Below are 27,022 nucleotides of genomic sequence, written 5' to 3'. Positions count from 1 at the left end.
ACACACCCACACACACACACACACACACACAGCAGCCTCCTGTCTCTGCACCCCGGGGAGTGTGTGTGTGAGAGAGAGAGAGAGAGAGAGTGTGTGCAACTACTTTCTGTGCTGTGCTGGATCTTTAATCCCCCCCGTCCTCAGTCAGCCTCTCTTTTGCTCGGGGAAAGACAACATGACGGACGTAGCCACCAACATGAGGCTGAAGCTGCCGATCATCTGCTTCATCCTGCAGATCATCCTCATCATCCTCTTCGCCACCTTGGTGCAGTACGACCACGACACGGACGCCGCGGCATGGCACAACGGGAACCACACTTCTGAGTCCGAGAACGACTTCTACTACCGGTACCCGAGTGAGTGTCCCGGGGGACAGGAGGGTCAGGGGTCAAATGCTCTGAATGCTAAAGTGTGTCCAATGATGCTTTTTAAATGTACCTTTGTTCTTTAGGACAGGGATAATAAAGCCAGCAAAATACTACACAGAAAGTCAGACTTTTCTTTAATTAAAAGTAAAGAATAACCTTTTTTTGGTCAGTGTTTCCACCGTTTCTGTAACTGATGCAGAGGCTTTAGTGCAAAAGCCATGATTTAAAACAAAAATAACATCATGTGGGAGCAACTTATTATTCAACAATGCTAAAGAAAGGTGATGCAATGACTACTTCTGCAAAACTGAAGCTTTAATTATTGGATATATGACATGACATGATATGACATGACATGCAAAGGTTGCACCAAAGAAAGGTGTGTGTGAACTCCTCCATGTGCCATTGAGACTAATCCCATTTGACTTAATATATGTCTCAAACAACCCCTATCCTCTCCAAAAGCTCTGAATGCTAAAGTGTGTCTGAATTTAAGTAACAGCAGGTTTGTTAATCACTACGGTAACTTTGCAAACTGGAAAGAAATGGGTGCTTTAACATGTTTTTAGTGAAATACAGAGCTTTGACACCATTGCATGTCTTGAAAAAATACTTTTAAAAAGGTTTTTAGTTAGAAATGAAGGGGCTTGTCAATACGTATCCCACTTCTGACAGTTATTCATTGGAGAAACAATATGTATCATCAGATTTGAGATATTGTGTTATTGTAAAAAGTGAATCCTGGTTTCAGAGGCTGCATTTCAGTAACATTAAGTATTTGTCTGAATTCGCCAGACTTCTACTACCGGTACCCGAGTGAGTGTCCCGGGGACAGGAGGGTCAGGGGTCAAATGCTCTGAATAAGAAAAGATAAGATGGAACTTTATGAATCCCTGTGGGGAAATTCAGTGGTTCAAACAGCAACAGGTTAAGATTGAAAAACAGGACAGCACAGATTCACACAAGATTAAAGGTGGGGTAGGTAATTTTGGAGAAACCGGCTCGAGTGCGCTAGAATTTGAAAATACACAACCGGAGAAAATCTGCCACTTCCTTACAGAGCCCCTCCTCCAACACACACGAACGCGCACATGACCAATGAGGGCACGAGATAAGTTTGTGCACAGATGGAAGGCTGACAGGCAGGTAGGCCATCCAGTTATTTTAGCCGGGCCGGCTCAGATGATTGGTCGTGCTTTTTACAGTACTACGGCTTCCACAGATGATATTTTTTTTTTATGGATGTTTTGTCAAAGCACTTCAGATATTCATTGCTATCGGGATGTTAAGAGCATTCCATGGAATATAACAAAAAGTGTATCTCGAGCCGGTTTCTCAAACTTACCTACCCCACCTTTAAAGATACAATTAAAATGATATACAGTTAAGTAAACTTTTAAAATAAGAAATTAATGAAAGAGGGATATATGAAATATTCACAGATAGGATTCGTTTTTTGGAGAAATTGGGAAAATTGTGTAAAAAAACGGGTTGAAATTTGTACGTAAATTCACCGCAATGTGAACCCACGTTTTGTGCGGCTGCAGTTTTAAACACGAGCTTTACCATTTTGACTTGTCCCTCCAAACCCCGTACGAACTCTTCCATCAACACTAAGATAAGATAATAAGATAAGAAGTACTTTATTGATCCCAAGTTGGGAAATGTTTGCGTTGCAGCAGCATAAAAAGACATGGCATTGTGAAGTAAAAAAGGATATTATATATACATAAGTATGTAAGGAGTGGAATATTAAATATGAATGTACAGTGTGGTTTTAAGTCCAGTAGCAGAGAGTTCTCTTCCAGCCAGAGGAGATTTGTTATAGAGAGTTATTGCAGTGGGCAGGAATGTTTTCCTCTATCTGTCCTTGTAAATGCTAAAGTGTGTCTGAATTTGAACTGTTCCTACAGTATCTTTGCAAACTTGAAAGAAATGGGTGCTTTCACAAGAAAATAAATCCAGATTGTGTCAGTCTTTTGTGAATTATAGAGCTTTGACAACATTGCATGTCTTGAACAAATACTTTTAAAAGGTTTTCAGTTAGAAATGAAGGGGCTTGGCTATACGTATCCCACTTCTGACAGTTATTCATTGGAAAAGCAATATGTATCATCAGATTTGAGATATTGTGTTATTGTAAAAAGTGTTGTCTGCTCCTGGTTTCAGAGGCTGCATTTCAGTAACATTAAGTCATTATTCTGAATTCACCAGACTACTTTCAGTGTAAGTTATGATTCAACAATGCTTAAAGGTGGGGTAAGTAAGTTTGAGAAACCGGCTCGAGATCGCTAGAATTTGAAAATACACAACTGCCACTTCCTTACAGAGCCCCTCCTCCAACACACACGAACGCGCACATGACCAATGAGGGCACGAGATAAGTTTGTGCACAGATGGAAGGCTGACAGGCAGGTAGGCCATCCAGTTATTTTAGCCGGGCCGGCTAAAATGATTGGTCGTGCTTTTTACAGTACTACGGCTTCCACAGATGACTTTTTTTTATGGATTTTTTGTCAAAGCACTTCAGATATTCATTGCTATCGGGATGTTAAGAGCATTCCATGGAATATAACAAAAAGTGTATCTCGAGCCGGTTTATCAAACTTCACTACCCCACCTTTAAGAAAGGTGATGCAATGGTTACTTCTGCAAAACTGAAGCTGTAATTATTGGATATATGACATACAAAGGTTGCACCAAAGAAAGGTGTGTGTGAACTCTTCCATTGAGACTAATCCCATTTGCCTTTCTAATAATGCTTAATATATGTCTCTAACAACACCTATCCTCTCCTACATGCTCTCCAAGTGATCTCAATAACTGTAAGTATTTCCTTCCTGCATGCTACCCCAACTTACTTTGTTGTGTGAAGAGAATGAGAGCTCTCTGCTGCACTAATTGGACGCGTCCCATTCTCTCCGAGTTCATAGAAATGTCTTCCGGTCCGCTGGAGGAAGATCCATTGATCGTTAATTTCCTCATTTACACGGATTGATGGTGTAGAAGACAACATTTTATTCTCAAACACAGGCCTCTGATTACAGATGCTCATTAATGCCTTCGTAAAACACATTTGATACCCTTTGACACCATGCACACACAATTGAAAGTTGTTTTTGCATTGAGTAACCTTAAAGTGGACCTATCATGCTATATTTGAATAATATAGTGTAGGACCATACCTATATAAGGCATATTTATACTTTTTTTTTTTCAAAATACCAAACAGATCATGCATTTTAGCCATGCCTCATTTCGCTCAATTTGACAATTTCTAGCTCTTTTTTAGCAAGGGCAGATTCTGTGAGAACAGCACCATCTACAGGCCTGGCATATGTACTACAGCGTCTCCAGCGCTTTCGAACGGCAATGGCCGTGGCTGTCTCCTCCTGATTGGTGGAGTTGGCCCAATAGCCGTAGCGCCACCGTCCTGACGTCAGGACAGTGTTCAAATCTGGATCAGTTTTTAACAGATCCGTTGCAGCCCCTTTTTTAGAGATTTGGGTATGGAGGAAAATAGAGAGGGTTGTGTTTTCTGACACTTGGTGAGTTCCCTGGAACACCGGGGACACATATTCATGTAGAAAAGACGTACAAAAGTGCATTTTGCATGATAGGTCCCCTTTAATCTATATTAATATATAGCAGTGGGATGAGTATGTCGTTGGTTTTACACATTTGATACCCTTTGACACCATGCACACAAAGTTAAAAGTCGTGTTTCAGCATTAAATACTCAGTAAAAAGATAACTTGAACTCCCTAAAATAGAATATACTATAGGATGTGAATATGTAGTCGTGTGTTTGATTTTGCATTTCAAATGTCAGACAAATCTCTAGGGGATAACATCATTTAATCCTTTTTTTTTTTTTTTTTTGCTTTCATTGTGGATTTGAATAGCACAGATTATCTTTTTTATTATCTTTTTTCCCAGTGGATAACCAAAGTACAAAACTAAAAGTATTAAAAACCCATAAGTAATACTAACACATAACAAAAAGCAAAAAACAACAATAAACAAATACAATACAAATACATAAAGGAGGGAAAAGGGAGAGAAAGGAGACAAGAAAAAGGAGAGGAGGAAGTAGAATGTGTTACTTTCTTACATACTTGTCTTTTTATAACATAATAAGGAAACATCTTATTAAAAATGTCAAGATAGCAGATAAACAGATTAGCAAAGAGACACTAACTTCCCCACAATTCCACCTTAAAGAAAATCCAGCTAAAGTCACATGTTGGAGGGGGGTGTGTCCCAACAAGTAGCACACAGACACAGGGGTTACCTGGGCGTCCCTCAGGTGTTGGGGGGAGGTGTCCCGGGGCAGAGCAGAAAATGAGGAGAATGTAGAGACGAAAGCTTTTCCACTCTTAATGAAATCTCAAACAGCCTTCCCCCTGCAGGCAGCTCACCCTGATGAAGTCTCTCTGTCAGACACTGATGTGAAGTATGCCATTTAACTGAAACTCACCTGCAGGGAGACATTTAACACCTGCACCGGTGGACAACAGTTGAAAAATATTTTTGCTTTCATTTGACTATTTCCAGACCAATTCTTTTAGACTCAGAAATGTTTTATTTGTCATAAAGCGGGGACATTTAAAATGTATCGCAGTGGCAAAGGGACAGTGTAGATAAAACATCAGTATGTAGTGTCTCTACTTTAAAGAGTCCTCTCCTGCTGATGTTCAGGTGTATATCAGTATGTAGTGTCTCTACTTTAAAGAGTCCTCTCCTGCTGATATTCAGGTGTATATCAGTATGTAGTGTCTCTACTTTAAAGAGTCCTCTCCTGCTGATGTCCAGGTGTATATCAGTATGTAGTGTCTCTACTTTAAAGAGTCCTCTCCTGCTGATGTTCAGGTGTATATCAGTATGTAGTGTCTCTACTTTAAAGAGTCCTCTCCTGCTGATGTTCAGGTGTATATCAGTATGTAGTGTCTCTACTTTAAAGAGTCCTCTCCTGCTGATATTCAGGTGTATATCAGTATGTAGTGTCTCTACTTTAAAGAGTCCTCTCCTGCTGATGTCCAGGTGTATATCAGTATGTAGTGTCTCTACTTTAAAGAGTCCTCTCCTGCTGATGTTCAGGTGTATATCAGTATGTAGTGTCTCTACTTTAAAGAGTCCTCTCCTGCTGATGTTCAGGTGTATATCAGTATGTAGTGTCTCTACTTTAAAGAGTCCTCTCCTGCTGGTGTTCAGGTGTATATCAGTATGTAGTGTCTCTACTTTAAAGAGTCCTCTCCTGCTGATGTTCAGGTGTATATCAGTATGTAGTGTCTCTACTTTAAAGAGTCCTCTCCTGCTGATGTCCAGGTGTATATCAGTATGTAGTGTCTCTACTTTAAAGAGTCCTCTCCTGCTGATGTTCAGGTGTATATCAGTATGTAGTGTCTCTACTTTAAAGAGTCCTCTCCTGCTGATGTTCAGGTGTATATCAGTATGTAGTGTCTCTACTTTAAAGAGTCCTCTCCTGCTGGTGTTCAGGTGTATATCAGTATGTAGTGTCTCTACTTTAAAGAGTCCTCTCCTGCTGATGTTCAGGTGTATATCAGTATGTAGTGTCTCTACTTTAAAGAGTCCTCTCCTGCTGATGTTCAGGTGTATATCAGTATGTAGTGTCTCTACTTTAAAGAGTCCTCTCCTGCTGATGTTCAGGTGTGTATCAGTATGTAGTCTCTACTTTAAAGAGTCCTCTCCTGCTGATGTTCAGGTGTATATCAGTATGTAGTGCCTCTACTTTAAAGAGTCCTCTCCTGCTGATGTTCAGGTGTATATCAGTATGTAGTGTCTCTACTTTAAAGAGTCCTCTCCTGCTGATGTTCAGGTGTATATCAGTATGTAGTGTCTCTACTTTAAAGAGTCCTCTCCTGCTGATGTTCAGGTGTATATCAGTATGTAATGTCTCTACTTTAAAGAGTCCTCTCCTGCTGATGTTCAGGTGTATATCAGTATGTAGTGTCTCTACTTTAAAGAGTCCTCTCCTGCTGATGTTCAGGTGTATATCAGTATGTAGTGCCTCTACTTTAAAGAGTCCTCTCCTGCTGATGTTCAGGTGTATATCAGTATGTAATGTCTCTTCTTTAAAGAGTCCTCTCCTGCTGATGTTCAGGTGTATATCAGTATGTAGTGTCTCTACTTTAAAGAGTCCTCTCCTGCTGATGGGGGCTGTGAGAGAAACTCCCTCTGGAGGGAACACAGGGATTTTAGCCTTTGCAGACCATTTACATGCACTAAAACGTATATAAAACCACAAAAAGCATTATTCTGCCTCTTTAAACAATATATATACTGTATATTTTACCATTAAGCTTAACGTCATCTGCAAAATGCCTCAAAGACACTGTAGCGTTACTGTAGAATTTTATATTTAAACGTTAGATTTGGTGGAATTCCCTTGTGGAAATTCTCCAACTTAAAGAAGTTTCGGCGGTTTAAATATGTGGCAATGCAAGTGAAAGATTACTATCAAAATCAAACAATACTGACAGTTTGTAGAAGACAGGACACCTGCATCTGCTTACGTCAAAGCCCTTCATTTTACTTCCTTAACAATCAATCCCATTCTCAGAACTCTTTTGATATCATACTACTTTTGCTTTTACTTCTAACATGAACAACACACTGGAGGTTGTCTCTGCAGCACTATTTAAAACCCACAGAATCAACCTATACTGCCTGAGGTTAGAGAAATAATCGCAGAGAGTAAAGGTCCATTAGCTCTAACGGCTGCTGATAATCTTTAACCTGGCACCTTAACTGTCACGGGAGCTGAATCAGAAGTTCACCTTCATGTTTGAGTGCTGTGTATACACAACCTCCATCCTTACTGCACGCCTGGAAAGAAGTGTACCATAAACACACAGGTTCTGCAGGACAGCTTGTAAATCTGTGTCTCGGTCTTATAGTCAATGCATTGTCTGTCCTATCTGCTCCTGTGAGATAAGGATGGTATGTGAACTGATAATATTCCTTTACAAGTCACCCTCATGGGCAACAGATCTCCTGAAGGTGAACAAAGCGGTCGAAAGGGCTTTGAAGGAGCTTGTCGAGATTTTATCTCAATGGGACCCGGTAATACGCTTACCGTCAATTATCAATGGGAACATTTGTAATATTAAAAGTCAAAGAAGTGGCTGTAGTTGCTGCATTAAATGATCAGTATGTAGTGTCTTTAAAGAGTTCTCTCCTGCTGATGTTCAGGTGTATATCAGTATGTAGTGTCTCTACTTTAAAGAGTCCTCTCCTGCTGATGTTCAGGTGTATATCAGTGTGTAGTGTCTCTACTTTAAAGAGTCCTCTCCTGCTGATGTTCAGGTGTATATCAGTATATAGTGTCTCTACTTTAAAGAGTCCTCTCCTGCTGATGTTCAGGTGTATATCAGTATGTAGTGTCTCTACTTTAAAGAGTCCTCTCCTGCTGATGTTCAGGTGCATATCAGTATGTAGTGTCTCTACTTTAAAGAATATCCAGCCATGCAGATATTTTCAGAATTATTTGGCTGTTTTTTGTGTGTTTTGTGTGAACTTTCCCTTTAAAGAAACCCTAATAATAAACCCTTTAGCTAAGATTTCAATAGAGAGTTTACGAGTCCCCATATTGGTTGAACTCCATTAAAAAGTTGAAGGAAAACTTAAATCTTTCAAAATTGTCGTCCTCAAAATGGTCAAATGTAATCAAATAAATTGGGAAGAAATATTAGTTTCCCTTCAACAGAACTCAATTGACAGTAGGACACTAATTCGGCACAACAGAACTTATTATTGGTTTGATTTTGTGGGGTCCTCCTGAATATCAGAGAGTTTATCTGGGACAAATCGCTAACGGGGACACTGGCAACACCTCCAACCAAGCCATGCCAATGAATGGTCCCCATGGTGACAGCAGCTACTGCACAGGGCAATATTGTGTGTGGTACAAATAAGGGATAATTTGAAAGCAGTGCTTGAAACAAGATAATGAGTTGGGTTGGAAGTCGAGATGGATTCATAGAGTCTCATAATAACGTTTAGGTTCTGGGTTTCAAAACAATAATGTCCTGATGGAAGAGCATTGTGCAGGCCGGGGTCCCCGCTGACCAGAGCTTATGTAACTGTGCTCAATCACAGAGAAAGGCTGCTTTCAATGACAAAGCCCTCAAGTGACTCAGTTGTTGGCAGTAAACTGGTGTTTTTGTTGATGGAGGCTTTTGAGGAACGCACATATTATGTCAATCTAAATGACTAGCATCCTGAAGTGCTCTTGGTACTCTACTACATGGATTTTTATTAGAATTAGTATAAAAGGACATTTAAATATCATCAAAACAGAAAAGGAGGGAATAGTTGAAGAGTTTATGGTTTAGCTTCGATCGAGTTTTCAAGTTACGTTTTCTGCAGTCAACAAAAGGTGTATTGGTTAGTCAATTAATCTTTTTTATGATTGACGGAAAATAAATCAGCAGCATTTTTTATATTCAATCAATCATTACAGTCAAAATGGAAGATATGATATTTTTCTTGTTTCCGAAAACAAGCAGTTTTGCCTATGGTTTCTGCAAAGTGTGAACAGCCGTTCCTCACACATTTCTCACTATTTCTAGATTTTATAATCCATCAAACAAGAAAGTCATTGGCAGATTAACAGATAATGCATATAGGCATGCAGCACTAAAGTTGATTATTGCACCAACATCAATGCTGTGCTTGCATGTTTTTAAGATGGGAAAACAAAAAAGATAATAGTAGTGGGCCCCATATCGAGCCTTGTGGCACTCCACTTTTTTAGTAAGTTAATCGATCATTCTTTTTATCATCTAAACCGATGTTTTCTACATTGTGCAGGTTTCCAGGATGTGCACGTGATGATCTTCATCGGCTTCGGCTTCCTTATGACCTTCCTGCAGCGCTATGGCTTCAGCAGCGTGGGCTTCAACTTCCTTATCGCATCCTTCGCCCTGCAGTGGGCCACGCTCATGCAGGGCTTTTTCCACGGTATGCATGGAGGCAAGATCCACATCGGGGTGGAGAGGTACGTGGTAACCAAACTGTACATGCATCACTACATACAGACCGCTGACACATACATACAGAACCAATATGTTGAACATCAATGGGATATCAAGAGAAATCGATGTCTTGAGAATCAGAATTAGAAATCTTTTATTCGTCCCACATAAGGGACATTTACAACAGCAAAGGTACAGTGCAGATAAAAGGCATAGACCAGTGGCGAGCCGTCAGGGCCCTCTAGGCCCTCTCTGAGGGCCTAAGATATTCTACAAAATAATATTTAAAAACATTTTTTTTTTTAAAGAATGTTTTTACATATTTTTTTAAAATATTTTTTTAGTTATATTTTTCATTAGTTTTACCAAAATAAGTTGATTTAATTGTATTTAAAATAACATTTCTAAAGAAATAAATCCTTTGAATCTGCCTGTTGATGTGAAGACAGGAGCTGATTGGTGGTCCTGCTGTAAATTCACAGAGGGCCCGCTATAGTATAGAGAGAGTAATGTCAAATGACAGTACAATTGACCAATCATATCTTCCCTCTAAATGGGTGGGTTTTATTATCGCGGACTTTATGACAAGTTCCGCCCGCTGTGAAGCTTTTCTTGTTTCCATAGCAACAACAACTTCCTGTCAACAGCGTGAACTCACCTTCAAAATAAAAGCATGCCAAATTACACTTAAAGTGGACCTATTATGCTATATTGGAAAATTATATTGTAGGGCCATACCTATACAAAACATGTCTGTGAAGTTTTTTGCTTAAAATCCCAAACAGATCACCCATTGTAGCCATGCCTCCAGAGTTCCCGTTCGAATATTTTTTTGCCGGTCAACATGTCCGTTAAAGTTGAAATCTTCCGGACAAAATGAGAAAAGTGCCAGTCAAAGGTCTTCTTTGTTATTTATTGAGCTTTAAAACAAATTGATATGATTCGATATTAAACTAATTATAGTAGATTAACTACATTATTCAAAAGTGTACAGTAACTTACAAAAACGCGGGAATAATAAACGGAGCGCTCTCTCCTTCTCCTGACAGCCCGTCAGTATCATGCAGCTCGCGGATCCAGTAATGAGTGACCCGACAGTAAAACTAAACATATCTATAACTAGTTTAGGTAGTTTGAGAGGTAATTAAAATAGCTACGTGTGATTTTCTAACCTGAAGTGTGTTTTGTTCTGCTCACCGCTGCAGGTGATTATGCAGAGCTGCATGTCGACTCGTCAGCAGCAGCTGATCTCTCTCTCCCGTCAGATTAGACTTCACTCGCGTTTATGTCCATATCGATCAGATCTAGCTAGTTCTAGCTAATGATATGACTACCTGCTTGTTAAAAGACACCTAAACAATAAGCGTCGCTATGCAACCGGGTGAGGCCACAAAGTATAGTGCAGCATTATGCATTTGTTTACATGCCCACCGGAACCCCGAGGCATTACCAACAGATCAACGCACAATCAACCCATACAGGACATCTCTTTCTCCACATTAAGTGTTAGACATTAGAATTGACTAGAATTGCATATTTTACCGGTCAAAGTCCGGTAATTACCGGCTAACGGGAACTCTGCATGCCTCATACTGCTCATACCCCTCTTTTGCAGCCCTGTTAGAGAAACGCAGATTTTGGGTCCTTAGCTTTAAAAAAAGCGGAGATAAAGTTAAATTCTGCTGTGATAAAACGCCATCCTGTTCTAAACCACATCAAGGATTATTTCTGAAACAGTATGGACCTCAAATGCTTTTTCTCTTGCGGGTTTATCACAAGGTGAGTTCCTTTTTATATTTCCTGCTTTTTAAACACATGTGCGGACCCCTAGGGGTACGTTGGAGTACTGCAGGGGGTACGTGAGATTTATTTTATGTTAATGAAAAAAAAACATAATTAATGCATTTAAACAAACTACTAATAGTAGATTAACTACTTTATTCAAAAGTTTACAGTAATTCTGCATAATAAAATGGGAAAAATAAACGGGGTGCTCTCTTTTCCTCTCCCTCTCCTCACAGCCCGTCAGTCTCGTATAGCTCGCTGAACCTGTAATAAGTGACCCGACAGTAAAGAATACATATATTTATAACTAGTTTAGCTAGTTCCAGAGTAGATAAACTAGCTAAGTGTGTTAGGTCTAACTCTTAGTGATATGATCTCTGATCTCTCTCTCGCATCCGGTTATACTTCCCTCCCGTTTATGTCCAAATCTATCAGATCTAGCTAGTTCTAGTTAAATATATGACTGCCTGTTTATCAAAGGACCTAAACAATAAGCGTTGCTTGGCAACAGCGTGTGGCCGCAAAGTATAGCGCAGCATTATGCATAGGCTTATGTTTATATGAGGGGTCAAAATCCCATGCTCATAAAATACTCATATCTTTTTTCCTCTTCATTCCCCACGCCCCAAAATAAATAAATGAATAAATATACACATTTTAGGAAAAGTAACGAAGTTTGAGCAGTGTGGGTTTTATATTAACAGAGTTACACATATTTTAAAATGCGAAGTGTAATAACTGCAGTTTGCCTCATGATCCTCAGTGAAGCACAAGCCCATGTTTCTCACTAAATTGTAAGTACAACTTATTAAAAAGATCAGTTCAATGCAACTAATGTCGTCTTAGTGTTATTGCATGATGGTAAAATTGGTTTGCCATGAATTTAGTGATGGATTGTAAACATTTGAAATGTAGCATTTAAGTGTTTCTCAGTTACAATGTTGTTGTTTTAACAAATCAGACACTGATGGTGCAAGGCTGTACTGTACCTCTTTATATAGGCATTTTGTCCCTAACAAATTGTTTTTGCGCTGATCAGGGGGTACTTGGCTGAATTATTTTTTCAAAGGGGGTACATTATTGAAAAAAGTTTGAGAACCACTGCTCTACAGTACAGGTTAGCTCTGAGTGTTAGCGAGGCTTGCTAATATAAACAAAGACGAGATTACGTCCAAAAGACGTCAGGCATTGTTTCTGATAGCAATTTTCTGTGGGTCCGCTGCCGATTTGACGTCAGATCGGCAGCAAATCTGTATCTGCTCGTTGTACCCCTGTTTTTTAAAAGATTTGGGTACGGAGGAAAAGAGAGAGGGTTTTATTTTCTGATGCTGCGTGAGTTCCCCGACACACCGGGGACACATATTTATGTATAAAATACATCACAAAGTGCATTTTGCATGATCGGTCCCCTTTAAGACATACAACTGCAACGAAAGTAACAAACACAATGCAATATCCTTTTCAATTTCAAAGAACACAAATTTGGTTATTTACAGGTGTTGTTTTGTGTGGTAGATGCGTTTTGCACCCCGGGCCGTTGTTTTGATATTCCGCTGAAGTATACGCTATGACGTAATAACTTTTTTTTTTCGAGGGAATGTGTGGGGGTCAGAGGGCCTAGGTATAAAAGTCACGGCTCGCCACTGGCACTCCCTCTGGAGGTATCTTTGAGATTTTAGCATTTGCTGACCATTTCCATGCACAAAAACCTATATAACACACAACAGGAAAGGGGAAAACCCTAGAAAGCAGGATAGGACCTCTTCAAAAGTTGTTGAATCAAGTGGAATGAAATGTTTGGGCCCGGCCAGACTTAAACAATACTTCATAAATAGCTATTGAATTGAACACCTCAGACAGAACATTAGATATCATATCGTGTTGTCCATGCCCACAAGATCCTGTAGTAATGTCTATTATTTAACTGTTTTTCTTTCAGTATGATCAATGCTGATTTCTGCACTGGGGCTGTGCTCATCTCATTTGGAGCGGTTCTGGGTAAAACCAGCCCGATCCAGCTGCTGGTCATGGCGATGTTCGAGGTCACACTGTTTGCTGTCAATGAGTTCATCCTGCTTTCCGCTCTGGGGGTGAGTTGCAAAAACTCACTGAAAGATTGTACAACATATGTATCTTTATTCTTCCAATATGTCTAATTTCCTATGCTTTGGCTTACTTTCTTTTAGGCCAAGGATGCCGGAGGCTCCATGACGATCCACACGTTTGGAGCTTACTTCGGCCTTATGGTGACCCGAGTCCTGTACCGGCCAAACCTGGATAAGAGCAAACACAGGAACAGCTCGGTGTACCACTCGGACCTGTTCGCCATGATCGGTAAACATCTATTCAAAAGTCACAGTCAAAGTCAACTTTAATCTTACTCAGACAGAGAGATAGAAATGACGTTTCCAACAATCCCGAATATAAAATTATACAATATACAGATATGTATAAAAATGTATAAAATATGTATATCCTATATACATGATCAACAGACACATTTACACATATGCACACGTTAAGATAAAAAAACACAACAATCAATATAAACAAAATAACAGTTCAAGCTGTTCAAGCTACTCAAGCTGGCTTTTATTGTTCTCTGTAGACAAGAATACTTTTATTTGTATCTAAAATTCTTCTTGTGCTGCCATCTAGTGGTTCCTACTCTGTCTTGCTAAGGAATGTAAAATGTCCAACTGATTTTAACACAAATCAGGTGTCAGGTTGTCAGGTGTGGTCACCTTGAAACTCATTGAAATCCATCCAGCAATGCTTTTCCTCCACAATATATTGGATTCAGAAGGAAATTGCTCTGAAATTCAGTGATTTGTTTAAACAAAAAATAAGTTTTTACTAAAGAGAAACTGTACTTAAAGGTAGGGTAGGTAAGTTTGAGAAACCAGCTCGAGATCGCTAGAATTTGAAAATATACAACCGGAGAAAATCTGCCACTTCCTTATAGAGCCCCTCCTCCAACACACACGAACGCGCACATGACCAATGAGGGCACGAGATAAGTTTGTGCACAGATGGAAGGCTGACAGGCAGGTAGGCCATCCAGTTATTTTAACCGGGCTTTCATTTGGGTTTCGTCGTCCTCCTTACCTGAAAAGTTATAATGCTTCCTAGATTCAATCAGCAAGCAGCCGACCTTGTTGTGTTGTACTTTGTCAATTATTTTAGTCATTATTTCATAACATTGGGTTGGCATGGTCAGTCTAAAAGCAGCCTTTAAGCAATGGTACTTGTCTTTGTTCTTGCAAAAACAATAGTAGTACAAAAACTAACTCAAGAAAACTGGTGTTCTTGATCTTATCCCCTTTAACTGGAATTACATAAATTGGGTCTTGATCAAAGCTTTGAACTGACACACAAGTTGAAGTATTGAACTTCTGTCTCTTAGAAGCATCTTGACTTGTATCTTCTCTTACCTTTTGGTTAACATCCAGGTCTAATACATCACTGTAAAAACATGCCGTTAGCAGTTACGACTCATTGGTTGAATTGCCCAATGAAGCTTTAAGATCTCCAATTAACCAACTGAATGCTGTCCTTACTGCTTTTATTTCTCAGGTACCATCTTCCTGTGGATGTACTGGCCTAGCTTCAACTCTGCAGTCACGGCTCACGGAGACGACCAGCATCGCACAGCCATGAACACTTACTACTCCCTGGCCGCCTGCACCATGGCCACATACGGCATGTCCGCCCTCACTGCACACGACGGAAAGCTTGATATGGTGAGGACACATTATCATCACATCAATTAACGGTGGTGCCAAAAATAAGTTCAAATCGCCAGAGGTGGGAAGTAGTGGAGTACAAATACTTCGCTACTGTACTTAAGTACATGTTTCTGGTATCAGTACTTTACTCCAGTACTTATTTTTCTGACGACTTTTTACTTTGACTTCTTACATTTTGAACACAAATACCTGTACTTTCTACTTGTTACATTTTGAACACAAATACCTGTACTTTCTACTTCTTACATGTTGAACACAAATACCTGTACTTTCTTCTTCTTACATTTTGAACACAAATACCTGTACTTTCTTCTTCTTACATGTTGAACACAAATACCTGTACTTTCTTCTTCTTACATGTTGAACACAAATACCTGTACTTTCTACTTCTTACATGTTGAACACAAATACCTGTACTTTCTTCTTCTTACATTTTGAACACAACAACCTGTACTTTCTTCTTCTTACATGTTGAACACAAATACCTGTACTTTCTTCTTCTTACATGTTGAACACAAATACCTGTACTTTCTACTTCTTACATTTTGAACCCAAATACCTGTACTTTCTACTTCTTACATGTTGAACACAAATACCTGTACTTTCTACTTCTTACATTTTGAACACAAATACCTGTACTTTCTACTTCTTACATGTTGAACACAAATACCTGTACTTTCTACTTCTTACATTTTGAACACAAATACCTGTACTTTCTACTTCTTACATGTTGAACACAAATACCTGTACTTTCTACTTCTTACATTTTGAACACAAATACCTGTACTCTCTACTTCTTACATTTTGAACACAAATACCTGTACTCTCTACTTCTTACATTTTGAACACAAATACCTGTACTTTCTACTTCTTACATTTTGAACACAAATACCTGTACTTTCTACTTCTTACATTTTGAACACAAATACCTGTACTTTCTACTTCTTACATGTTGAACACAAATACCTGTACTTTCTACTTCTTACATTTTGAACACAAATACCTGTACTTTCTACTTCTTACATGTTGAACACAAATACCTGTACTTTCTACTTCTTACATTTTGAACACAAATACCTGTACTCTCTACTTCTTACATTTTGAACACAAATACCTGTACTCTCTACTTCTTACATTTTGAACACAAATACCTGTACTTTCTACTTCTTACATTTTGAACACAAATACCTGTACTCTCTACTTCTTACATTTTGAACACAAATACCTGTACTTTCTACTTCTTACATGTTGAACACAAATACCTGTACTTTCTACTTCTCACATTTCCCAAACAGGCTGGTTCCTTTAGTTTGAATGTGTGTTTGGTGGCGTGATCATTATTATTTAGAGTCATTGCGTGCCTATTGATTTGAACACGATCCGTGTATCCATCATTTCCTGGTCTTCTCTAAAGAAGAGGGACCAATGAAAACGTTGTCATGTTGCCGTTGTTCAGCATGGAAACATTCATTAGCTAACAATGACATTATTGTTCTATTCATATAAAGGGAGGTCAGGTACTCTTTGAAACAGCTGCTAGTTATGGGTACTTTTTACTGAAGTACATTTCAAAGCCTCTTTACTTTTACTTGAGTGAAGAAGTTTAGTCAGTACTTTTTGAACACGAGTATCTGTACTTCTACTTGAGTAAAGGATGTGTGTACTTTCGCCATCTCTGAAAATAGCCAAAGAATCGCCCTTTTTAGAGGTAGAAGATGAAACAGCCTGGCAGCGGGTAAAAGGACGGACTCTTGCTTTAACCAGTGCTTAAGTAAAGACAAAAGACAAAAGTCTCTGGAGAAAGAACTAGTTTAGCTAAATCTTGAATTCCTGTCAGCTGGGTGGATCTTATCGTAGTTTGTACTTCATGACTGAGTGACTCAAAAGATAAAAGCTGATGGATGTGTCACCTGAAAACACATACCCACCCCCCCAAAAAATGTAAGTCGTGGTTGAATCACATGTTCAGGAACGCAGCTGGGAACAGTTAATCTTTCTGATTTCAAGATGGGACATTCCTGTGCTGATAGTGATCAAACCGAAGAAGCATAATGGACAAGGGAGTGGACATACCGTGTAGCTTGCTCCTTCTACAGCTGTGCATATCGCTCACTTTTGCCGAACATTTAAAGTGCCTTCCTGAGCTCAATATCTAGTGATCAGGACCAAAAAAACATCTGAAAAGTAGAATACTTAATTCTCAGGTTCAATAACATTCAAATGTGGTGCACGGGATTGCATAGAAGCAAAACAAATTATATATTGAATACATAACACATTGTTTTTTATATAATTTAATTGTTTTTGGAGTGTTTATTTCTTTCCTTACTAGAATTTATGTGCAAAAAACATATTTCCATTCTCCCGCCGCGTAGGGTAATCTAGGCTAACATGCTATCATAGCTAACTAAGTATGTGTTGATTACTTTTAAGCAGCTTGTGGAGGGAGGTCTGCGCTTCATGTTTTAGATTCTCTTACCTCTTATCATCATGACTATTGAAGCTGAATCCCAGATGTGTTTGGTTTGTTGAAGCTCGGACACTCCCGAACACTCCCGTCTGTGATTCAGTTGAGTTCAGAAGTGCAACATATTTTCACATTTCAACTCATGTATGCAGGATTTAAAGCTTCTCCCCACAAATGTAGCAGCAAACAACTGCATGCTGAGTAAAGATACAATAGAGCAATGTGTGTGTTAGCAGAGAATGAAGTCACACTCACTCTGTGGTTTAGCCATTCCTGCAGTTTGTGCATGTGTCGCTAGCTAAAGGCCGCTGCTCGACACCACGCTCATATAATAATTACACTTATAGCGCTTTTCTAGACACTCAAAGACGCTTACAACATATGGCATTTAGGTTGTTGCCTTTAGCTTTTCCCTGATAGGATTCCTTCTGTGTTGATGTTTAAGGAGGTTTGTTTACTGTCTCTTACTCTCTGAAATTAATCAGTAAAAGCTGTGAATAAAGCAGGGTCACGTTGAAAATCGGAGTTTCTCCCAGCACACTGTTTGGCTGCAGCTAACGTTAGCTCAGCTTGTTTCTCTGATAACTTCAGATCCAGACGTCCCATCAATAAAACCCTTGGTGGTTAGGTTACCGTTGATAATATCACCGAAGCAGATCTGCCACCTTTCAGTTCGGCCCTCCACCCCATGTTAATACTGTTAGCTTTGGTACCCTGTTGCTATTATTTGTGCTAATAGCAATGTTAGCTGCTAGCTGGTCTATCATCCGTTACCGTGTTGAGACCCATAAGGAAGCAATCTCTCCATCATAAACATGCTCTAGTTTTGAATTGAGAATCTTAAAGTGTAAGCTAGCTTTAGATATACTAGCTTTTAAATATCTAAAGTTGGCAAAAGTTCATTGTTTATTCACGCTGTGAGCTTTAAGCCGACAGTGGCAGTGATCCAGTCTGTAATCTTTGGTGTTTTGAGCTGCTAAGAGGCTCAGTCAAGGCTCGATTACATAACGTAATATCTAGAATCCCAGATCCTTAATATGCCTCGCAAATATTTAGTTATACTCTTTTATAGTCAGGTAACTGTTCAATTATATTTTCTGTATATTTTGTATCCCAACCTTAAGGTTTATATTATGTTTAAAGCATCTTCTACACAGCCATGTGTTCATTATTGATGGGAGAAATATGCATGCATCATGTTCAGTATTTATTAAAGTCTTCAAACGTCAAGATTATGCGGTTACATTTAAAGTTGCTATATATCATATGTGGGTGTCCATTATCATCTGGCAGGGGACAACAGCTGGAAAAAAGCAATGTTGGCTAAAGCTGCCCCATTTACTGTTTTTTGTGAAAGCTGATCAATGGGGACGGTCCACGACACTATGAACAAATAAACTAAATATTAGGGATGTTACGTTGGCGAACGATCCAATTCTTTTGAACGGCTCTTTGGTACGAACGAAGGGAACCGAGTCGTACTTGGTGAGAGCCGTTCTTTTTATCGTTGGTTCACTGCCTGCCATGAATCCACTCGCCTTTACGTGAACAGTGAAAAAGCTTGATGTTGTTCCCCAAGCGCATTCTGTGAAGACCTGCCCCTACTCTGATTGGTTAGGTTTAGGCAGGAGTGCCTCTGATTACAGAGGGTAAATTCAAAGTAGTAAATTCACTGACATGAATTACATGGATATGGCGCCACCTTGTGTAATGTTTACAATGCAGGTTATTGACATTAGGTCTTGCAATACAGTCAATCATTATCCTGGTGATTATTTCGTAGATAAACCTATAGTAACCGTGCCCCCTTAAAAAAAAACATCTCTTTTCAAAGGCTCTCGGAAAGGAACTGAACCATAAGATCCGGCTCCCTTCAAAGAGCCGTAATTCCCATCACTATTAAATATATCCTATAATAAAAATACAATTTCATGATTTCAATAAGGTTTCAATCTACTCAACAGTAGTTTCAGGTGCAGTGCAAGACAGTGAATTTCAGGATTAAAGTGTATCTTGCTCTTACTTGACTGTATACAAACCTCCTCTGCATCTGCGAAATGCTGAAAACAATAAAGAAAATTGGAACATCACAAGTTAAACAATTTTTTCTCCTCTTTAGGTCCACATCCAGAACGCTGCGCTGGCCGGCGGTGTGGCAGCAGGAACAGCCGGAGAGATGATGCTAACGCCGTACGGATCCATGATCGTCGGCTTCCTGGCCGGCATCATCTCTGTGCTGGGATTCAAGTTCCTCACGGTAAGCATGACTCAGCATTTAATCATCAAGCCTTTCTTTTCTTTTTTTGTATTACTGCCGATTTTTTTATATATATGATGCATGGTTGGAGGAGCTCAGGTCAGAAGGATTTCATTGCCATTTCTACACTGTAGCTTACGTGCATATGACAATAAAACCTTTGAATCTAATTGAATGATACTGATACATTTGAAGTAGAGAAAAAAGCATGAAAAAGAGACTTTCTTTTCTTCTATGTTAAAGGTCTCCTATCATGCAGAATGCACTTTTTAATGTCCTTTATACATCAATTTGTGTCCCCGGCGTGTCAGGGAACTCACAAAGTGTCAGAAAATGAAACCCTCTCTCTTTTCCTCCGTACCCACATCTCTAAACGGAGCTGATCCAGATTTGCGTCGGATATGACGTAATATCTGAAATGTGGGCGGGCTTTACACCCACGGGCCTATCAGAAACGTTGCTGTCAGAAACAATGAGACGTGTTTTGGACGTAATATGGTCTTTGTTTACATTAGCAAGCATCGCTAACCCTCAGAGCTAACCTGTACTGGAGAGGGTATGTGTAAAGAAGCAGGAAATAAAAAGGAACTCACCTTGTGGTAAACCTGAGAGAGAAAACAAGTTTGAGCTCCATACTGTTTCAGAAATAATCCTTGAAGTGTCCATAATCCATAGATATGTTTTTAATTTTTTTTTTTTTTTATATATCTGACCCATGATATATGCCTAAAAATAGCATGATAGGAGATCTTTAAATTCTCTTTCTTCTTCATCATCATCATCTTCTTCTTCTTCAGCCCATCCTGGAGGAGAAGCTGAAGATCCAGGACACCTGTGGGGTTCACAATCTGCACGGCATGCCCGGCGTCCTGGGAGCCATCGTGGGAGCGGTGACCGCTGCCGTGGCAACTACAGACGTTTATGGAAAAGGGTAAAACATTTAGTTTGTTTAAAACACTTATCGTCTAGTTTCAAGCTGCTAAAGTCCAGAAATGTTGAGGACCCCAAGCACGTAGAAACTGCCGGATTCTCACTTGCATATGTTGGGCAATTTGCACAATTGGTAAATTGCATTAATTAGCATTATAGCCAATATGGACATTAGTTTTTTTTAAATGGCTTGGCCGAGGATCAAATATGGCAGTTTTAACCAGAAAAGGCCAATATCTGCACGCTCTGTGGGAGGATTTTGATGCATTGTGGGTCTATTTTGAAGATTGGCTCATCTGGATTGGACAGATTGACAAATTGTCCACAGTAGAGGTAATAATTGATATCTTGTCAATTCTATTTCCAATGGTCTCAACACTACTCATGGTCAAAATGCGGGATGATACAATTACAAAATTCAACAAATTATATCCCAAAGGAAATGTTGCATATTAAATAGGACTTCTTCTTATTCACACTAATCTGTGTAGGTGTGTGTTCCTATATGAAACTGTATTGTCAATCGTTCAGTTTGTGTGTACAGACAGAGAGATCAAAATATAAAAAGTGACTCAGTGTCTGCTCTGTTGTAAATATTTGCTCACAGGGATTAACTATGATTGCTTTTGCCACGTGAGAATGTAAAGTGCAACAAGCCTTAACTCGACAGTGGTTAGTCCTGAATGTCCACATGTCTTTAGTTTGAAAGAGAGAATCAGTGTGAGGGTTTGTCTGCAGGACAGTATTCAGTCACCGATCGTATCGCCTCGACTGCGCTGACAGGTCTCAGTTTACCTCGGGGCCGAATACCTGACAGAGCGTGTAAAGACCTGCGAGCAGACGGTGAATCTACAGATCACTGATCACTCTGATGTTAAATGTTAAATATGAGCAGCCTAATATCACAAGCAGCGGTGGAACGTTTACTCAAGTATTTAAGTACTTTGGAGTACTGGAAGCGAAAGTACTTCTTGAGTTTGTATCTTCAGCGTGTCAGCCAAATGAAATGTAATGTAAAGTGCACATTTTAAGTAGTTAATGCCACTTTATGGAACTACTTCACTACAATTCACTGGGAAATATTGTACGTTTTTAGGTAATTTTGCATTGAAAAAAATGTGTTTAGAACATTTGATATGATGGCTTATGTTTGTAAGACATCATATCAAATGTTCATCCATAAACCTTCATTTAACAGTTTAATTGAATTTATTTTGTATACTATATTGTGTTACCTACTTTAACTGAAGAGACATTTCTAATGCAGGACTTCTACTTGTACCAGAGTATTAGTTATTTTGAAGTACTTATACTTTACTTGAGTAATATCTTTTGCACTACTAAATACTTTTACTCCACTACCATTAGACGGGATATATTGCAAATGTTAGCCAACTTTATTTTTCTTACAGCTACAGCAACAAGTTAAGATTGTCAGTTGAACTTGTTTAACAGTTTATACAAGAACAGCTTAGTCGATTAATCAATTAGCGTCTATAAACATTTAACTAAATTCATATTTATTTTGAATCATTTGGAGTTTTTTGTGCATTTTCCCAAAAATGTATTTTAGATATTTCTGCATTGGTTACTTTTAAATGATCACTTCAACTACATTTCACTTTCTTACTTTTACTTAAGTAACATTTCCAAATTGGGATTTTACATTTTTACTTCAGATTTTACCATCTTGAATGTGAAGATGGATTCCTGTCGATGTGTTTCCCTCTAATTGTTAAAAGTCAATTAGTGGGAAGCCTATTAGCCTATTATGCAAAATCCACTTCTCCATGTCTCCTCTACATCAACATGTGTCCCCTCTGTGGAAAGAGACTCTCTCTTTACACAGAGGGGACACATGTCTCTTCTACATCAACATGTGTCCCCTCTGTGGAAAGAGACTCTCTCTTTACACAGAGGGGACACATGTCTCTTCTACATCAACATGTGTCCCCTCTGTGGAAAGAGACTCTCTCTTTACACAGAGGGGACACATATCTCTTCTACATCAACATGTGTCCCCTCTTCTTCATGTCTCTTCTACATCAACATGTGTCCCCTCTTCTTCATGTCTCCTCTACATCAACATGTGTCCCCTCTTCTTCATGTCTCTTCTACATCAACATGTGTCCCCTCTTCTTCATGTCTCTTCTACATCAACATGTGTCCCCTCTTCTTCATGTCTCTTCTACATCAACATGTGTCCCCTCTTCTTCATGTCTCTTCTACATCAACATGTGTCCCCTCTTCTTCATGTCTCTTCTACATCAACATGTGTCCCCTCTTCTTATATAAAAACCTGTCTGAAAATGAGCTGATCAGATTTTGGCCACTTTATGATGTCATAACGATGTTTTGTCTTGTGTAACCATTAGCCAATCACCAACCAAGGTAACCCCCCCCCCCCCACACCTTATCACCTGAATCTCCTCCTAGAGCACCATTGAGTTCTTTGTAACCAAATCTCTCTCAGAGGGGCGTGGGGAGGGGCTCCTTATTTTCATCTGAAGTAACAGAGAGAGAATCAGCACTTTGGAAACAGGGCTGAAACAGAGGGGATTATGGGTAATGCTGCAATGATCTGTTTGGTGTTTCAGCCAATCAGAGACAGGCTCTGTATATATCTGAGACCTGTGATATATTGATGAGAAACAGTATAATAGGGGACCTTTAAATCTGTTGTTTGTGTGTTTTCAGAATGGCCGATGTGTTCCCTGACGTGGCGAGTGGAGAGATCGGGGCGTCCTATCAGGGCGTCCGGCAGGCCATCTCCCTCGCTGTCACTCTGGGCATCGCCCTGCTGGGGGGGCTCATCGTTGGTGGGTGTCTCATTTGAATGGACGATTAAAAATGTTATGATTTTATTTTATTTGTATTTATTTATATATTTTTTTAATTTAATTCATTTTAATGATTTTTATTCATTTAATTGTATTTAATACATTATTTAACTTTAGGCTTTTAATTTAATTCAATTTAACGTTTTTTTACCCTAATTCATGACATTTTATTCATTATATTATGTTAAGTATTTTTATTTTATGTTTTTAATTAATTTCATTTCATTCTAAAATCAAGCCACTGTTACCAAATGAATGAGAACACAATTTGTCTGGTTGTGATTTTGATTAAAAAAAAGGCTGAATGTGGTTTAAAGTTTTTTTTGAGAAGATTTCATATAACAGTTGTTTGGAAAGCTTCTCAATACCTCAATCATGACACCACATTGAAATCAAATCTGTGACGTGCTGTCAAATACATCATACTTCTTTAACTATCAAAACTAATGTAGTTATTATTTTAAGTAACGTAAATGCTTCGACACAGTACCTCATTAAAGAATATACATTCAAATTTCTTTAGTGTACATCAGAGGGTCATCACGAGAAATTAAAGTGACACGGTTTCTCGTTTCAGGTTTTATTCTGAAGCTTCCTGTGTTCGGCGCTCCTTCTGACGCCATCTGCTACGAGGACAGCATCTACTGGGAGGTGAGGTCTTTAAAGCAATCTGTGGTTTCAGAGAAGTAAAGAAACTAAGTACATTTACTCAAGTACTGCACTTAAGTACAACTTTGAGATACTAGTACTCCTCTACAGTTCAGAGGTACATGGTGTACTTTTCCTCCACTACATGTATTGAATACATTTAGTTCCTTCACAGATGTGGATGAATGATGTGAAATATAATCAAGTGTTAAATCAGACTTTAGTTCCACCTGGAGTAAATCCACAAGCTACCCTGCAGTATACAAAGTCATTCAAACTAGCTGCACCTTTACCAGCTTTGAGAACACTTTCATGATCAATCATTATAAAACATATCATATATATTATTCTGAAATGGACCAATCTGCACAATGACTACTTTTACTGTCGCTACTTTCACTATATTTTGATGATAATACTTTTCTACTTTTACTTGAGGAACATTTTGAATGCAGGACTTTTACTGTAACAGAGTATTCCTACACTCTGGTACTTCTACTTTTACTCAAGTACAATATCTGAGTACTTCTACTTTTACTCAAGTACAAGATCTGAGTACTTCTACTTTTACTCAAGTACAAGATCTGAGTACTTCTACTTTTACTCAAGTACAAGATCTGAGTACTTCTACTTTTACTCAAGTACACGATCTGAGTACTTCTCCCCGCCTCTGGTAGTTTCTGAACGATATCCTGCCAATATTTTCTGGAAATAACTAAGCAATATAATTATATTTCCTTTTGTCACTTTATTCTTGTATTACGTTTCCTTCGGGGTTTCTTAGAGAGAGCCTGAACAGCTGTTTTCACTTCCTGATTAGACCTCTTGTCAGGACATCATTTATTTCAGCAGAAAAGACATAAAAGGACAATTATTAAATAAATCTTACATTTTAAATGAAGCTTCACCTTCAAGATATTTCACAATTAGGCGTGTTATTTGATCTTGAAGTACCTGAAGCATTATCTCTAGTCGAAGGGTGTAGCGTTAAATGTGACCACCAGATGGCGTAGCAGGATTTAAAATAAAAAGAGAAACTGTGACAGTATCATGTCTGACCACCAGGGGGAGCAAACTCACCACACACACACACACACACACACACACACACACACACACACACACACACACCGTAATGTAATCAGATTTATCACAGGAACAGATTCCCTCCTGCTTCTCACATTGGGCTGACGTCATTTAATGTTACCCACAATGCACCGTGCATCATCACCCTGCTTTTGTTTTCTGCAGGTGTGAGCGCAGGTATATGAGTGCACATGAAAATATATAATGTTAGATTCATGAATTTGTATCTTACTTTGTTTTTTATAATCTCACTAAAAAGAGGCATTTTGTTACAAAATAATTGCATTTTAAAAAATCATTAAAATGTAATAGTGGAAAATAAAGACCCTTCTGTGGATGCAGCTCTTCAGATTCACCCTGAGAAGTATTGAGATGTGCAGACAGCACCACGAGAAGATACATGGGATAGAACCAGAGGAAGAAAGTGATTTACACTTTTAAAAGCAACAATCAAACTGCATTTAATCTGGAAAATTAGGGATATTTTATAATAGATGGATATAATTATTATTATAATATTAGTTTACTATACATATATCATTTTTTTGTAATATTATTTTATTTGTTTCAGGTGCCCGGAGAGGAGGAGGCTCACGACGGTCAGCTGACTGCTGTGAGGACCACGGAGACTGAGAAGCTCAACAATTAGACACACACACACACACACACACACACACACACACACACACACACACACACACAGGAGCATACGTGCAGGACGACATGACGATGAATGTGCTTGTTTTACGATTCCCTCGGTGCTCATACTGTACGTTTGTGTACAGCACTTACACGCATTCATTGCTCATGCACTCATAAATGCTACACACACAGACACAGACACACACACACACACACACACACACACACACACACACACACACACACACACTGAGGTTTTAACATCCTAGCACTTGAGTATCACACCCTTTAGGTTGTTAAAAGTTAAAAGTGAAAATGCAACGTGTTCATGTCAGCGGCCAAATGTCTGTTCATGTAAAAACTCACATCTTTTGTTTGCAAAAATAAAATACCTTGCCCTTACATCATGAGTAATGCCAGCTGTGGCCACCAGAGGGCGCTGTGAGTCTGTGTGTTTGATGCGAGGTGATGTTTAAATGTCCCCTAAAACCAGGCCAAGACTCGCAACACAATTTTATTTCAGCGGTCAATTGAAACCAAAGACGAACTCATTCAGATCCAGAGTCTTCCTTTTTACAAAACAGAGTCCTGGGGGAAATTGGTTACATTTAAAAATATATATTTGTATTTTAAATATGGGATTTAAAATCAGAGGCGTGGATATATATATATTTTTTTGTATTTCCTCCTAATGTTTTAGGTTCGGGATTCTTCTGCGATTTTTTATTTCTCCTATTAAACTGTCTATGTTTAGTTAGATTATAAATGTCACTGTTGGTTCAGTTGTGTGCCGTTTTTTATTGTAATTGTGTGTTATAATAAAGATATGAAATACAAAATAAAGAAAGCAATAGGTTTTTAATTTTGGCCGTCGTAGATTTGGTAAAATAAACAGTTCAAGTGTGATGTGTCTCATTAAACAGTAAAGTATATATTGTAATATGAGGAGGGGGGGGGGGGACAAATCAAAATCATGAGTCAATTATCACCAGAAATCACAATATTTACAGAAATAATTTACAAATAAATAACTAATTCATCAATTCAAGTTTTTTGGGGAGTCTGTTCCTATTCAGGCTTCTATAGCGATGCAGTTATTTTATAAAACTTAGGAGAAAGGGAGCTTCATGTCTCTTTTGGTGATGATGAAGGCAGAGGAGGAGGAGGAGGAGGAAGAGGAAGGGACATAATGACATCACTATATGAACAATCGCGCTTCTATTGGCTAGCGCTCCAACACATTGTACGTGA

General features: G+C 38.8%; 1 protein-coding gene across 2 annotated transcripts; it reads left to right on the top strand.

Annotated features, from left to right (window-relative positions):
• Window positions 1–26,614, top strand: rhbg (Rh family, B glycoprotein). Of its 2 annotated transcripts, none has more exons than XM_034145867.1 (10): window positions 1–356; window positions 9,204–9,390; window positions 13,092–13,242; window positions 13,339–13,486; window positions 14,729–14,895; window positions 19,488–19,625; window positions 20,423–20,556; window positions 23,253–23,374; window positions 23,973–24,046; window positions 25,701–26,614. In XM_034145867.1, exons 1-10 carry the CDS (start codon window positions 176–178, stop codon window positions 25,776–25,778), a joined length of 1,380 nt encoding a protein of 459 aa, XP_034001758.1. In that variant the 5' UTR covers window positions 1–175; the 3' UTR covers window positions 25,779–26,614. The 2 variants fall into 2 exon arrangements, with proteins under 2 accessions (XP_034001758.1, XP_034001759.1); XM_034145868.1 differs by lacking the exon at window positions 1–356 and adding an exon at window positions 1,153–1,184.
• The last annotated feature ends 408 nt before the right edge of the window (window positions 26,615–27,022 follow it).

The sequence above is a fragment of the Trematomus bernacchii genome, unplaced genomic scaffold (genome assembly GCF_902827165.1).
Source record: "Trematomus bernacchii unplaced genomic scaffold, fTreBer1.1, whole genome shotgun sequence".
Taxonomy (NCBI): domain Eukaryota; kingdom Metazoa; phylum Chordata; class Actinopteri; order Perciformes; family Nototheniidae; genus Trematomus; species Trematomus bernacchii.
The sequence above is the reverse complement of the archived record's forward strand: the minus strand, read 5'-3'. Positions and strand labels throughout refer to the sequence as shown.

Bases quoted from the DNA above. Each gene is read 5' to 3' on its own strand.
- rhbg (XM_034145867.1), top strand. From the start codon at position 176: ATGACGGACGTAGCCACCAACATGAGGCTGAAGCTGCCGATCATCTGC. The intron at 9,391-13,091 runs GTACGTGGTAAC...TTTTTCTTTCAG, and splicing joins ATCCACATCGGGGTGGAGAG to TATGATCAATGCTGATTTCT. The intron at 13,487-14,728 runs GTAAACATCTAT...TTTATTTCTCAG, and splicing joins GGACCTGTTCGCCATGATCG to GTACCATCTTCCTGTGGATG.